Below are 15,656 nucleotides of genomic sequence, written 5' to 3' on the forward strand. Positions count from 1 at the left end.
GAGAGAGATACTTAGCCCACATAGTAGAGTTTTCTTTTCAAAGAGTGGACATGGACTGCCCGAGACTGTTTTCTCTCCCCTTTCCAGCAGTCCCGAGTAATTAAAAAAAACACACAGTGGCCAAAAACGAGCTGCTAAAGCTGTCACCCTGCTTCCGTCTTTGGAGTCCCTGAGCACTGCCCTCACGTACGGCAGAGTGGGCTGCACAAGTTGTTGTGAAGGAAGCAAGCAAGCAAGCGACGGTGTGTGGCGGTCACCAAGAGAGGAATGCACACGCTGTCACAAGCCACGATCTGTACATATTTAGGAGACCAGTTCATTTTGTACTCAACAGTTCAAATTACTTCAGGGTTTTTGAAATATTTAAATTTACACAGAATTTCAGAAATGTGTTCAGTCTCCATATATTTAAAATTGTATGTCTAGACAACCAATCAACAAAAGATACTATCTTTGTAACTGCCAAATGCAGTAGTGAGCAACATGAATTTAAAATAATTTAAAAATACAATTCACTTAGGAATATACATAAATACATATGTAACAACAATGAAAGGAAAAGACGCCAGAAGCCATGAGTTTGAGAGGAAAGGGGGATGCATGGCAGGGGTTGGAGGGAGGAAATAGAAAGGGGGAAACAATGTAATTAAATTTTAAAAAATTAAAGTAATAAAATTTAGACATTTCAACAGAAACATAAAACATGTCCTAGAAACGAGATCAGCAGACAGGCAGGACTCCAACGGCACGGATCTTCTGGAGAAGGTAAGTCTCCCGCCCGCCTCCCTTCCGGAAGGGAAGCTTAGGGCCAGAGCCCCAGCAGTCTATGTGGCGACTCTCCCACAGAAACTCCTGCACTGGCTTCTCCACTCACAGCATGCTGCTAGCGCTGCATTTTACGCACGACACAAACACACGAGGGGAAAGCACACGAGAAATACACAGCTCAAGGATTCGGTGGAACGTTTACTAACACAGCAACACACTAACCCAACAACCTAGCAAAGGGCAATCTACTCCCCAACTGAGACAGAACTATACACTGCCACTTTGTTTATAACAGTATCTTCAAATTTTAAACTTTAAACTCAAAATGTTCTTATGAATCCATTTAATATCTAGCAACTAAAACCCCTCAAAGTGCACATTCTTTCCTAATGCAGAGAGCTGGACATATCTGCAGAACGCCCTCTCCATCCCACAATTACCCATGCTTGAATGGTTCAGGCATTATACAAGAAGAAAACAGGTCAATCTGTGACCAAAACCCACTAAAGCTGGGATTTCTAATTTGTAAAAAATGATATTCTCATTAACAAGGCAATCTCTAAAGACAAAAGATAAGGTACCCAGCACTTCCACCAATGAATACTTAACAATTAATGCTACTGCCAACAAAACTCAACTTGTTAATCATGTAAAATCTTTTCTACACAGGAAAGCTGTTCAGCAACCCAAGTGTAGAGCGTGAAGCATGAACAACGGAGACCTACTGTCTAAAGACTGAAGCCAGAAACGGCAGAGCCGAGATTCTAAACATCACGGCACACCACTTGCAGACATGGGGCAGTAAGGAGACTGACTCTCCAGTGTCTTCGTCTGTAGGACACGCAGCACGCGGTGCACAACAAGCGGCAACTCATAAGCACAGACGCTCGCTTACCTTCAAAACCTCGGCATCCCTGATGCTTGCTTTAGACACCTGTATGCTCTGGGAGGAGAAGGCTACTAGGGCCAACCTCTCTCTGCTTCTCCAGGACCCAGTAACAAGAGCTGTTTTCCTTTCCCGGACCCTTCTCCTTAGACTTCTGAGTCTGCTCTTCCCTCTGGTCCTCCAAGCCTGAACCTGACACGTGCTATCCTGGAACCTCCCACTTAGGAAGTGTTTACACTTAGGGCAGAACAGGCTACAGGAGAGGAGAGATGTAAATGCATTTACAGACTTTGTGGGCCACACACTCTCAGGAAGTACTAATGCGTCTGGTCTGCTCCACCTCTCTGTGACTGAACTATACATTCAAGGGAGAAGGCTTCAGGGAGGCTATGACTTCCTGGATGGCAGCTGTTTACTTCCATGAGTGCTGACTCTAAGTCTCCCAGATAGGAATGACTCACTGTCTTTCTGCTGACAGGCTAACGGGTTTGTGTCTCCCAACACCAGTGGCCTGCGAGCTTTCTCTATGAGGAAGCAGGTGACAAACGTCTCAGGCTGTGTGTTCGAGAGGCTCTTTTGTCAGAACACAGTCCAAGAATGAGGTTGCTTGAGGGAATTCTGAGTGCTTGTGAGAAAACCCCAAGAAAATGAAATAAGAGTCTAAGTGACATTAGTTTCTTCAAATCACAGAAAATTCTTTTGTGCCCCTCCTAGGTGTCGTGCACAGGAGTGAGTTCACTTCAGATTGTGTATGACAACTGGCGATGGCTATTTGTTTACATGCCTTTATGGGAAAACATGCTTTTGCCATGAGTGGCTTGGCAGCCACATGCAGCTTGCCCTTGTGATTATACACTTTACTCGTGTGGTTCTTTTTCATCCCCAGAATATGAACTGTCTGATGCTCTGAATAAAGCTGGCTATTGCCATGAGACTTTAATTGACCTGATATTTAGGCCCCATTCTCCCAAGTTACACCGCCAACTACAATAGCAAATACTCCACAACATTCAGGTCTGTCACTCTAGCATCAAGTCACCAAACAACACACAACAGAAAACACACATCCTCTAGCTTATTTACAAAACCAAGTGTCGGGCTGGAGAGATGGCTCAGAGGCTGCGAGCACTGGCAGTTCTTCCAGAGGTCATGCCTTCAAATCCCAGCAACCACATGATGGCTCACAATCATCTATAATGAGATCTGGTACCCTCTTCTGGTCTGCAGGTATACATGCAGGCAGAGCACTGCATACATAATAAATAAGTAAATAAATCTTAAAACACAAGCAAAAACCCAGCACCAAGCAGTACTAAAGCCCACAGGCTGTAGTATACTAATCTGTATTCCATCTAGACCCTGAGTTTCAGACGTCTAAACCCTTTAATTCCTTTGAAAAGATTTTATTTTCAATTTGTGTGTGTTTGTGTATGTGTGTGTGTGTGTGTGTGTGTTGAGTGTGGGCTGAGCACTTGAGTGGAGTGCCTGTGGAAGTCAGAAAAGGACATCAGATCTCCTGGAACTGGAGTTATAGGCAGTTTAAGCCACCAACCAACTACACCAACCAACCAACCACATGGGTGCTATAAATCAAACTAACATCCTTTGCGAGACCAGTAAACACTCTAAACCGCGGAGCTAGGTTTCCAGGCCAACCTCAGTTCCTCAGATACAACAAAAGTCAGCTTGTAATTTCAAGTTTTATTATTCAGAACCAGCCCTTTCTCCTGGAAAAAGCAAGGCTGTGACAGGGCTTTAGGAGTGTGACGAAGAAGGCAGTTGTGAAAGGCTGGTTTAAAAAGGGCTGCGGAGGATGCTGAATTACACAGGGATCTACTGCTTGGCAGCAGAGGTGTGACTGGTGTGTTTTACTCAATGGGCCCCACGCTCAGGTTCCAATTTGTCTTATTTCCCTGTTAAGGCTCCAGTCTTGCTTCTTAATCCCCAGATCAGCTGAACTTTCCAAAAGCCACACACAAACTTACCCTCTCTGGTTTCATCATCTACCCACACACTAGTTCAAAGGGGCACACACTGTGGTGGTATTATGATATATGGAGTGGTCAAGCAAGCTCAAGGGCAAGTCACAGCAGAAGACACCTGCAACTGACAAACGAGTAGAATCTAAACTAAATACGAAGAAGACCAGCAACCTAGTTCTTAAACATGACAGAAATACTGTGATATTTGTGGTATATACATGCCCTGCCCCCAAATTATGAGATGTCTACCATCCATAGTCACAAGAGAGAAATCCACATTTCAACCACAGTAAGATGCCATCATGAATGCATCAGGGTTAAACATGTAAATACCAATGACAGCTAAACACCAGCAAGGATGGAGCAAATGAACTTGCTGGTGGGAATACAGAATTGACTTGGTTGTTACTGGCCGTGATGGTAATACATGTGGTGTAGCTACAGGAGGACATCAGATGTCCTGCTCAATCACTGTCTGCCTTGTTCTGTGAGACAGGGTCTTTCACTGCACCTGAGCTAGACAAGGGACTAACACACCCCAGTAATCCCATCTCTACCCCACACATGTGCATGTGGCTTCATTCAGTTGTTTACATGGGTGCTGAGGATTTGAACTCAGGTACTTGTGCTTGTACAACAAATGCTCTAAACCACTGGGTCATCTTCCTAGCCCTAATTAAGAGAGAGGGAGAGAGGGGAAAAGGAGGGAGGGGAGAAAAGAGGGACAGAGGGATTGAGCTAGGCTCAATGGTAGTAGAGTACTTGCCTAGCAAACTCAAAACCCTGACTTCAATCTCCAACATCATAAGAGAGAGAGAGAGAGAGAGAGAGAGAGAGAGAGAGAACCAGTTTAAACACTGTTTATAATATCCATAAATTAGGAATTACATAAGGGCTCATCAGCAGGCAAGCGGATAAGTCATATATAATATGCCCCACAACAATGTACTACTGATTGTAAGGAACAAACTAATACAACATGATGAGCCTCAACAGACGTGTCATGGAAACAACACAGGAGACCACACACAACCCACTGAATCTGCTTCCAGGAGAGGGAAGACCTCAGGGACAGAAAGCAGAGCAATGTCTGAGAATGCAGAACGGGGCTTATGCCGTGCAGGAAACTGCCAGAAGACAATGAAACAATGGCTCATCAAGAGCCAAAGGTGCTACACACCTAATCCAGTTCTCAGTTTGTGCCATATTATTGACAAGGGGCACCAGCCCTTAAACTGATGTACAGCCCGAGATGTTTCTTATCCTCAAATTCTAGGGCTCAAGTGCCCTTCCCACATTAGCCCCCTAAGTAGCTGAGACTAAAGGTGTCCACTACCATGCCCACCTCAACTCTCTTTTTAAAGCTTGATTAGTCTGACACGAATTGTTTTTTTCAGAGATCAAACAAAATAAGGGATGAACATACTTTTCCTGACTCTTCTTTCACAAAGCTGCTTAGAACAAGTGAGGAGGACTACAGCATTGCCAGTGAAGAAGTGTCGGCTTGTAGGAGTATGGCCCATGCTATGCTCCCCTCCACAGCACCTGGCGTGGTACTGCACCGAGCTGGCAGATGTCAAATGCACGCTGGATGCACGAGCTTCAGAAGTCACATGTACTTACTGGTGTGTCAGAGTTGACTTCCACAGTGGTCCCTGGAGAGGCAGTATGACTGACCTCGGCAGGATATTATCCAGAGATAATAGCATTCTTGTAACAACTTAGTATAGAACTGGTCTGGCTTTCTGAGAGTACGCTAAGTTATTCTCCTTTGAAAGGTCACGAAAGGTAAACCGCAAAAACCAAGTTTTAGGAAAATGCCAGAAATCAAGCATTAATTTTACGCATTGGATACACATTATTATTTCATATTTCACACTCCCTAATGCACCATTCCGCTCAGGGCCTTTAATGCTTACGACCCTGTAAATATCGGGTGCCTTGCCTCCGGCGACACAACTCCTTAGAAGCATCTGTCACAGCACTACAAAGCTTTGTGTTCATGCTGGACATGCATTCATAACCTCTCCATTATAACAGCGAAATAAGACATTTTATAAAAGGGGAGGGACTAGTGGTTTCCCACTAGGAGAGAGAGGGAGGGGCTGCACTGGGTCACACATGGGGTCTTCCGAGGGGACAGAACTACTCTAACTCTAGCCTGTGGCATATTTACAGAAACACCACCTGATAAAACTTGCTGAGCTGATTGTACATGTTAAATGGGTGAAGCTTACTGTATCTATACAATACGTCCATAAAACTGAGGGAAAATAAGGTTAAAAAAAGGAATATCCAGGTGAGTCTGGGTGGACTGACGAGTGTCAAATTATATACACGCTGGAACGCCTACAGAACCCTACTCAGACACTGGGAAATGATACCGGGGATTTGCCATTTGCACCTCATTTTTAAAAAATCTTCTTAGAGGATCCAGAGTATATAAAAGTGAGAAATGTTCCCAACTCCCTCTAAGACACTCAGTGCCAAGAGCATCTTCTGTGTTCTTCAAAACAAATCTGATGAACACTCTGGCCCAAGAAAAAAACGGACCACTCTCCTCTCATATATTGTTCTGAAACTGACCCCTTCTCAGCCAGCTTTCATTGTCAATAGTGTAGATTTATGGGTTGGGGAGATGGTTCTGTAGATAAAGTACTTGCTGAACAAGCATGTGGACCTGAGTTCAAATCCCAGCACCCCATGTAAAATCAGGACATGGTGGTACACACCTGTGATCCCAGGAAAAGGGGGAAGGTAAAGACAGGCAGACAGGGGTGCAAGGAGGGGCTCTCTGGCCAGCCAGTCTAGCTGAAACCATGATCTCCAGGTTCAGGTGAGAGAAACTGTCTCAAACACAGTGGAAATGATAGAAGCCTATGTTGATCTCAAGTCTCTACGTGCATACTCAAGTATACACCCATACCACTAATACAGATTTACTAAGATCTGAATATTATCAACTCTTTAAAAACTGTTTCATAAGCCGGGCGGTGGTGGTGCACGCCTTTAATCCCAGCACTCGGGAGGCAGAGGCAGGCGGATCTCTGTGAGTTCGAGGCCAGCCTGGTCTACAAGAGCTAGTTCCAGGACAGGAACCAAAAACTACGGAGAAACCCTGTCTCGAAAAATAAAATAAATAAATAAATAAATAAATAAAAATAAAAACTGTTTCATGTACATGGATGTTTTGCTCACACGTAAGCACATATACATGCATGTCTCATGCCCTGAGGTATCAGAGATCCCTAGAACTGGAGTTATGGATGGTTGTAAGCCGCCATGTAGGTGCTGGGAATCAAACCCAGGTCCTCTGGAAGAACAGTCAGTGCTCATAATGGCTGAGGCACCGCACCAGCCTCTACTGTAACAACTCTAAAGATCTGGATTATGCAAATTATCACTTTTAACTGGTTCTCTATCAATGAGCACTAAAAAGGTCTTTACAGTTTTTCAAAATTATTAACAGTACTAGGTGACTAAGTTCATTAAAATTCATGTTTATAAAATCTGGGGATACAAATACATGGACATTTTGGTCTGTGACTTTAACCTGCTCTATAAAAATGACCTGCTGTTTAGCCACCCATTTCTCCAGGCTTGTTGCCATGGACACCACTATAGTTTCAACAATATGAAAGGAATCCTAAGGTTTGTTTTTAATTTTAACTCTAAGACTCATGAGCAAGGTCAAGATTTGGGTCTATGACTACATTTTTATTTCTTTTTGAAATTCATTTTTGTTTGCATTTTCATGGTTTTGGCTGACCACTGTCCCCTACCCTTTCCTGTCCTCCCATCTCCCAGGCAACCCCCAACCTTTCCTGGTCCCCATCTCCCTGACCTCCATGCCCACTTAACCATTTTGCTTTTCTAGCAGGTCTGTGATCTTCCTTTTATTGGTGCAAAAATCCTTGTGATCTTCCCGTGCCAAAGGCTGATGAATGAGCTCCAGGATCCATCCTCTCACCATGCTTTTAGTATTTACATCATCCCCTAACCAAGCAGCTACTCTCCTGCAGCTCAGAGTTATACAGCAACCTTATTTAGGCCACTGGTGGGGAGGCAGAAGAAAGTAAAAGATACGTTATTTTCAAAGTCACTACACAGAACATCCAGGCTAAGGTGTCTGACTTGGATTCTCCCTCTTCCCCTGTCGCTGGGAAATTTCAACAACCACAGCAGTTCTTTAACCAGGCAGGAAAGACACAAGTGGAAAACAGAAGAGCCAGGCTTTCTGCAGGGAATGGCTCTTAGGACACCCTTAGAAAAGAACAGAAATATCATCATTTTAGGCACTGATTCGGGGCGGGGGGGAGGGGGAGAATCTCCCAAGAATCCAGCTTTCATTCTACCTAACTCAGGCACCTCAACTTTAGTCTATGGCCTTAAGAGTGTGTAACATCGGGGTGCAGACCATCTGGTCTTCATATTAAAGGCCTCTTCACAGTATGTTAGTAAGGGACAGTCCTTGGAGCTTCCGTAAAACTCCTGGAGCAATTCAGGTACTCAAAACTGTTTAAAGTATTACTCTGTAGCTCTTCTATGATAAACTTCTGAGCATTATTTAAGAAATAAAAGTTTGGATGAGTTTCTTGTGAGCATTAAAAATAAAACAAAAACCTCCAATCTGCCAGATACAATATAAACAAGGTTTGAGCTCTCAACAGAGTAACTGAGAGCAGGACACAAAGCTATAGGGACTGTCACTGTCCTTGACTGGTAAGTCTACCTCTAATCCTGAAGAATTAAACACTGCTGTCCACATAGGCTCAAGTACAGCACCTTCAGCAAAGGGTTTACTACAACAGCAAGCATCAGGAGACATCTGAAAAGTCAACAGTGAGCTTACTTAACTGACTAAATAAACTATGACCTAGTAATATTTTATTAGTCAGTAATACAATGGTTATTTAGCTAACTTATTAATGCCAGGCACTGGCACATTTGCAATAAGCCTGGGAACTGGCATTAGTATTGCCTCCTTTGATATACGTGAAAACTGATTCAGAGGGAGAGGGAACAACCTGCCTAAGGTCACACCGTCGACAAGAGGCAAGCTTGAAGGATCCATCACTGATGGCCTCAATGCACACCTGCACTGACCCACACAGAGACCCACAAACATGTACATACTCAAAAATAAGATAAATCTTTAAAGTGATGTTATGCTCAAAGTTTATCTAGGTTTAAAGGGTATCATTTGAACCCTTTAAAACATATTTACTAACCTTGCACAGAAATGAATTCTATAAGGCAATATTCCAAGTTGCTCCTTTAAATTATATTGCTTATAATTCAGATTCTAAAATGATTAACAATCATACATGCTAGAGATTTGTATGAATATAAGGATACATGTATATTTATGTATACATGCATGTCTTTTATAAATATACTGTACATGTGTATATGTACATGCAAAAATCACATGGGAATTTTTTTCAATAGAACTAACTAAATCTGAAAAATAGCAAGCTTTGTAAATATGTCATACTTTTAGGGAACATTCTAGCTAACTTTTCTCTTTATTAACATTTTTATTTATCAGGTGTGTATCTTATTGGGGAAAATTATCAAGAGTTTGTTCTATTTTATGCTTGGTATATTCGCATAAAACTCTGAAACAGTTCAGAATGAAGTCCTTTACTGAGGCCAATCCACTACCATATGGCCAGAAGCAATTAAATGTGACCAAGACTTTACACCTGTAGATTCACAAACCCTTTGCTGCCAGGAATCTTGGGTTACATGTAATTGGTATTGCTATTATAACAATTATATTATGTTATATTACGTATCTAAAAATTGCCAGTTGAAACCAATAAAGCAACTGAATTGAATTCAATTTTATTTCATCCCAAACATCTTTGAGAGTCTTCCTTCTCTTTCAGGTTACAAACTCAGAAGGGAAAGCTTCTGCATTCAGTGTCCTGTTTTCTCACTGCGTTTAGGACTGCCCGCCAGACATGCAATGCTGTAACCATCACAGTGACCAGTTTGCAGATTCTGAAGATCTGACCTTCACATTTACCTATCTACGACACCTCTCCGTAGTCCTGAGTTTTACACAATGGAAAGGAAGTCAGTGAATAAACAGCGTACCAAGTTATAGTAAACCTAATTTTGGCTCCTTATTACCATATATTCTTCCAGTTAACACATAAGTTGCAAAGTCACTGTAAGAGAAAAGCCTGTATAACAGGCCAGTAAGATCAGAATGAGTAAATGCTTTAAAGTGAGTCTTACTTAATAACAGACTTTCCTTATTAGATTAATTTAAACCACTCTGAAACTGAGCACAGAAAATCTGGGTCACACAGAGTAATAAGAATCTAAGAGCAGGGGCTGGGAACATGATTTCAGTTGGTAAAGAGCTTTACTGCACAAGCTGAGGCCTTGGTTTTAGATCCTCAGTGCCCATGAAAAATGTCAGGCAAGGTTTGCACATATAACCTCAGAGCTGGGGGAGGGAAGGAACAGATAGGTCTCTAAACCTTGCTGGCCATCCAGTACAGCTCAATCAGCCAGCAGCAGTTCAGTGAGAGATTCTGCCTCAAAAAGTAAGTCACCCAGTGTCTTCCTCTGGCTTCAACAGATACGTGCAAATGCACATGTGCATGAACACACACACATCAACATAAAGAAATAAAACTTTAAAGTAGTGTACAATATGCCAATGCAAAAACCATGCATTCTAAGTAAATCTGCTATTACTGAGCATTTAATGCAAAAACCATGCATTCTAAGTAAATCTGCTATCACTGAGGATTTAAAATATGCTGCGTTTCTAAAAATTAACTTTCATAATTTGAGTTTATTTATATATTATCTTAACAGATAATAAAATATTTTATAAACTTATCAGTCATAAGTAGAGCCAAGTTGTCCTAAGAACATTACATTTAGGATTATAACAAGTCCTATGGCAGGAGATGGACATATTGCAAAATGCTGGGTCTTACAGCAAGACTGTAGTAACAAGCCTATTAAAGAGCATATTCAAATAGATTTTAAAAATAAAAGTTTTCTCAAAATCACATGATACAGATGCCTGGGAAAATAGGAATGACCAAATTATTATAACAGAACGTTAGAGTTTTAAGGACAGTTACTAGCACATAGTAATAGACATGCTCAAAAGAAAAAGTAAAATAAAAGTGAAGAGAAATACAGAAAGAAAAAGCAAGTCATTTTCTCACACACATGGCAAACAAACCCACTCAAACAGCGCCCGATGCATAGCTCCAAAGTAAAGCCACCTCAGGAAAGAATCGCAATCGCTGTTACCCATTCGCTGCCAATAAGTTTCCAACCACCGAGATTACACGGGCCTGCATACCAAGTTCATCGTGCAAACTGCTGCCGCCTACAGCAGATGCATGGTCATGTGAGGCTTCTAAGTGGACACTCCCTTTTCTCACCAGCAAGGAGGCACTAGCACTGAGCACTGCAGCCTGGGATGGGGGGCGGGACTGGACTTTGACCTGGGCTGTGGACTGCTGGCCTTGCTGACCATCTTGAAGGCTAGGAGAAAACACGGATTGGGGAGACATTACAGGGAAGAAAAGAGAAAACAACAGCTAGAATGAAATCAATAGAGAACACTGATTTCAAAAATGACACTTTTTCAAATAACCAAAGAAAGAGCCAAGAAGCATTGTACAATTACACAGTTTACACTTGTTCTGGTCATTACCAATCTGATTCATGGGGAGGAATGCAGTAAATATTTAACAATATTTAGTGCAGCAAAACATGGATGTTAACTGTCAATTCGCAACTTTCTTTCAGCTCAACCCAACTGGGTACTAAAGAGGAAGAGCAGCAGGGGGGCGCTCAAGGACATGGCTGGTGCTGGGCTCCAGTGGGTAAAATTCACCATCATGACTGCTATTTTCCTCTAATGTCCTAAGATCACAGATTCAGATACAAAATAAAACCAAGTTCCTACACATGTGAAAACCAAAGACTCTCTATCAAATACAACCAAAATACAAGGGTAAGCAAAAGAACATCACAAACCACTGCAGGAGAACCAGAGTGTGTGACCGGGCAGAGTGATATGCGATGGCCACAGGGGTCCTGGAAGGAGAATTATTATAAAGTACTACTTGTAAAAGCTTCCATATTTTGAAAAAGGCTAAGAGTTACAGATAAAACATATACAACAATTAGATTTTTATAACCAATTGCTAACCTTTTTTCCAGTCCATATTGAATTCTCAACTAGAATACATTATTTTAGAAAAATCTTAGTAACTGGAAAACCTTAATTTCTCAAAGGATATTTTAGTGTTTTATAAATTTTTTAAAATTTCAAAAATTTATATTTTGTTAATATAAATTTATTTTATTTATAAAACTTAATTTTTCTATGTTATTTACTCCTTTACTTTTATGATTATTTAAGATAATATGGATTTTATTATTAACTTTTTTTTTTTTTTGGTTTTTCAGGACAGGGTTTCCCTGTAGCTTAGAAACCTGTCCTTGATCTAGCTCTTGTAGACCAGGCTGGCCTCGAACTCACAGAGATCCACCTGCCTCTATTATTAATATTTTTAATAGAAGATTTATTCTAATTTAAACTGTTGAAATTGCTGAACTGTTTTAACTATCACACATTATTCTCCGCACCATGTCCAGCATGTTACACTCGGTGAATTTAAGTGTACTCTGAGAAACTCCAAAGGCTGCCACTAAAATAACTAGAACAAGAAGGATGTGACTCAACATGGCCTGGGTAGCCTATTATTTTAATAATAGCATTTTCTACTAAATTCTCTCTGATCCTTTGAATCCACTGCAATTGTCCCTCTGGTTTTTAGTTAAAAACAAAACAATAGAAACAAAAAACATAGATACTGTCGACTGGCAGTGAAGTAAAAGGCTGAGCTGCGGCTATGGTGATCCAACACTACACTGTCTGGCACACCAGTCCCCCGGGATATTTAACTAAATTTTAGCTCTTCATCATGACAGTTGTATTTCAAATACAATAACCACACACCGCAGCTAGTACAACCAAAGTGATCAGCAGCACATAACGACTGCCTGCCATACTGGACAGCATGTATTAAAGAATATTTATCCCATCACACAAGGCCTACAAATTAGCAGGTTTGATTCAGAACCACTGAGCAGGAGTGCATCTACCGTGAGAAAAGCGAGACTGCGGCTCACACTGGCACTTCCTAGCCACCCTGCAAAGCACTCCTTTAGTAGTTTCCTTGGGTGACCTTCCTAGCAGCTGCTAGTCAAGAGAGGCCTGTGAGAGGCTAGCCATGGAGCTGAGTGGCAGGGCCTTTGCCTACATGTGTCAAACCATGGGTCTACCTCCAGCACTGCAAATTTAGAGAAGAAAAGATGATCATGTTAATTAAACAGTTTTATCTTCTACACATGGCTGATACATCCCTCTTCATCAGAAGCGATCTAGACTTTTCCATGAACCTTATCAAAATGAACAGGTTTCACACAAGAAAACAGGAAGAAAGTCCCAGGAAATTCAAATATCATGAACTTTCAAATTCAGATCAAGCTTACAACTTAACCAAAGAATTTGTACTCAAATTTTTCTATCAGTTTTTTTTCACTTAAAGTCATAAGCAAAGGTCCTATCACAGTAAGTCACATTCTAATGTGAACGGGCCTGAGACTATCCTAATCTTCAAGCTATAGATGCACAAAGTCTGCACAAATACATAAAATGTTTTCAATATTAAACGGTGCATGAACGTCAACTCCCAAACAAATGAAGGAAATTAGACAAAATCTATTATTATAATCATTGTACTTTGAACATCAAAAGTCAGTAATAAATGTTTATATCCCTTAATTCCTGCTTTCAAAACCCTCACAGGCGACAGAAAAGGTAAGTTCTTAGCATAAATGGTCGAGAATCAGATCCCCAAAGGGTGGACTAACTTTAGGCTAACAGGCATGAATATGGCATAAATTTATCTTTTTTTTTTTTCTAGCAGTAGTAGGTACTTTATCACACAGTAAAAGGAAATCTAAGTCTGTTATTCCAGGCTGGCAAGCATACTGATCAACATCCCAATTTAAATGACAGACGACTGGCATTGGCCATCTATTCCTCCACACACCAAGGTGGTAGGTATCTGGCAATACTGCTTTACTGTTAGTTACCTTGGTAGGTATCTCTCCTACTAAAATGTAAACTCTAAGAGTATGACACCATTATTCCAAAGACCATACAGGTTCCAGAAAAAGAATGTCCTGAATATACAAAACAAAACAAAACAAAAATGAATTCATCTGAACACAAAATGACCCCATGGATTTCCAACCATAGATTCTCAACCATGACTGTAACCTTATTTTATTATAGATCTTTTAATCTTATATTTTAAATGAAACTAAAGATACACTGAAGCTTTACATTTTTAACCAAAATAAGATGTTTTCCTCCCACCCCAGTCTTCTCAGGACTTGAAAACATGACATTAGGGTAATAAATATCAAATTCCTTGTGTTATAAAAAATTTTAATATTTGTGTTTATTTTAGCTCTAATCACTTAAGAAGAATTAACCTACCTACCTACAAAGCTTACTTAATTTTAAAAATTTAAAATAATTCTTAAGGAGCTTATTCTAATAAGATTTTAAAAGCAGGCAAACTCTCTTTGTGAGGAAGTTGATGTATTAATCCGAATTCTTCCACATCTGTATTTTATCACATGCCTTTTGGGGTGCCTAAGCTACTCACCAAAGTTTACAATAAGCTTTCATAGTCTTTCTTTCTGAAGTTTTGCTTTCTTTGACCCTAGTTACCTACAGTCAACATCAATCTGAAAACATCAAATTGGAAAATTCAGAAATAAAGCCACACTTTTTAATACCTTTATATATTTTGTGATTGCTCTACTTTGTTAGTAGCTATTGTTGTTGACTTCTTGCTGGGTTGAATTTATAGATTACACCATACCATAAGAATGAGTCAAAGTGGGGGGAGACATACTATACACATATAGGGCACTGTATGGGCCGTGGCTTCAAAATACTGTACGAATGTTCAGAACATTTCTGTCCCACCCACCATGGGTACGGGGAATGATTTACAGAAGATTTTACTGGTATTTACATAACAACTGTAGTGAAAGTACTGCCACATTGGATCTACTAATCTTTGAGAAAATGTTTCCCCAACGTTTAAATAGCTATACTATTCCCTATTTAGTTAAAGATAACATTATTAAGTAGATCACACTGAAGAATAATGGCAACTTACTTTACCTGGGATTTTTCCAATTGTAAAAGGTAATTTACTAAGTTGGTATTTCTCCTAACTCTTCACAGCTAAATTTTATTTTAATTCACCTGTAATAAGGCATGTATTTAGACACATGCAACATGATGCTGAAAATTCCCTGGAATCTCAACAAAGCCTGCATGCTGACCACGAGAAGGAGACTTCTAAAGGGTCCAACATAAGCCCTGGAGGAGTAATTTCCAGACCATTTTCTAAGACATGCTACATTTCAAATTCTACAAAGAAAGTGGAAGTACTGTGTGTCTGGCCTAAGTTATGATAACTCTTGTGTTCCACCAGGCAGAGGAAAAAAATGACTCTGTATACAATGTTTGGCAAGTGAAACTTGGTCAGCATATTCATGGCAAAGAATGAATTTCTTAAAATAGGTTAAAAATGTTTATAAAAGGAAAAAATGGAGAAAGCAGGAAGGCAAAAGACTTGTCTACAACCAGCAAGCATTATTCAAGGGGCAAAAGGAAGCTTAAACAAAACAGAACAGAAGCTGCTGCTGAGCAGCCCCTGCACATGGGGGCTGTGCCCACATTCACCAGCAGAGAGGAGTCCTGCAGCAGGGAGGGTGGGAGGAAGGGAGGGAGGGAGGGAGGGAGGGAGGACACATAAGTGGAGAGCTCCAAACATTTCTACAACAAATGTATCTTTAAATTAGTTAATTTCCACTTTAATGTTTTAAATATTGTCTGTGTATAAATATATATTTCATATAGTTGTGTATTATTT

The 15,656-nt window shown here is 40.6% G+C and overlaps 1 protein-coding gene across 6 annotated transcripts in view; it reads right to left on the reverse strand.

Annotated features, from left to right (window-relative positions):
• Window positions 1-15,656, reverse strand: part of Pcnx1 (pecanex 1) — a 143,251-nt gene that overhangs the window by 60,583 nt on the left and 67,012 nt on the right. For 3 of the 6 annotated variants that reach the window (XM_041657898.1, XM_041657899.1, XM_041657897.1), the window contains exon 8: window positions 10,979-11,163. The exons of the other annotated variants lie outside the window; for them this stretch is intronic. In XM_041657898.1, coding sequence (XP_041513832.1) covers window positions 10,979-11,163 — 185 coding nt within the window. The remainder of the gene's footprint in view (window positions 1-10,978; window positions 11,164-15,656) is intronic. 6 annotated transcript variants of the gene reach the window in all.

This window comes from Microtus oregoni, unplaced genomic scaffold, assembly GCF_018167655.1.
Source record: "Microtus oregoni isolate MIOR12 unplaced genomic scaffold, Mior012 000009F_ref0000495, whole genome shotgun sequence".
Classification (NCBI taxonomy): domain Eukaryota; kingdom Metazoa; phylum Chordata; class Mammalia; order Rodentia; family Cricetidae; genus Microtus; species Microtus oregoni.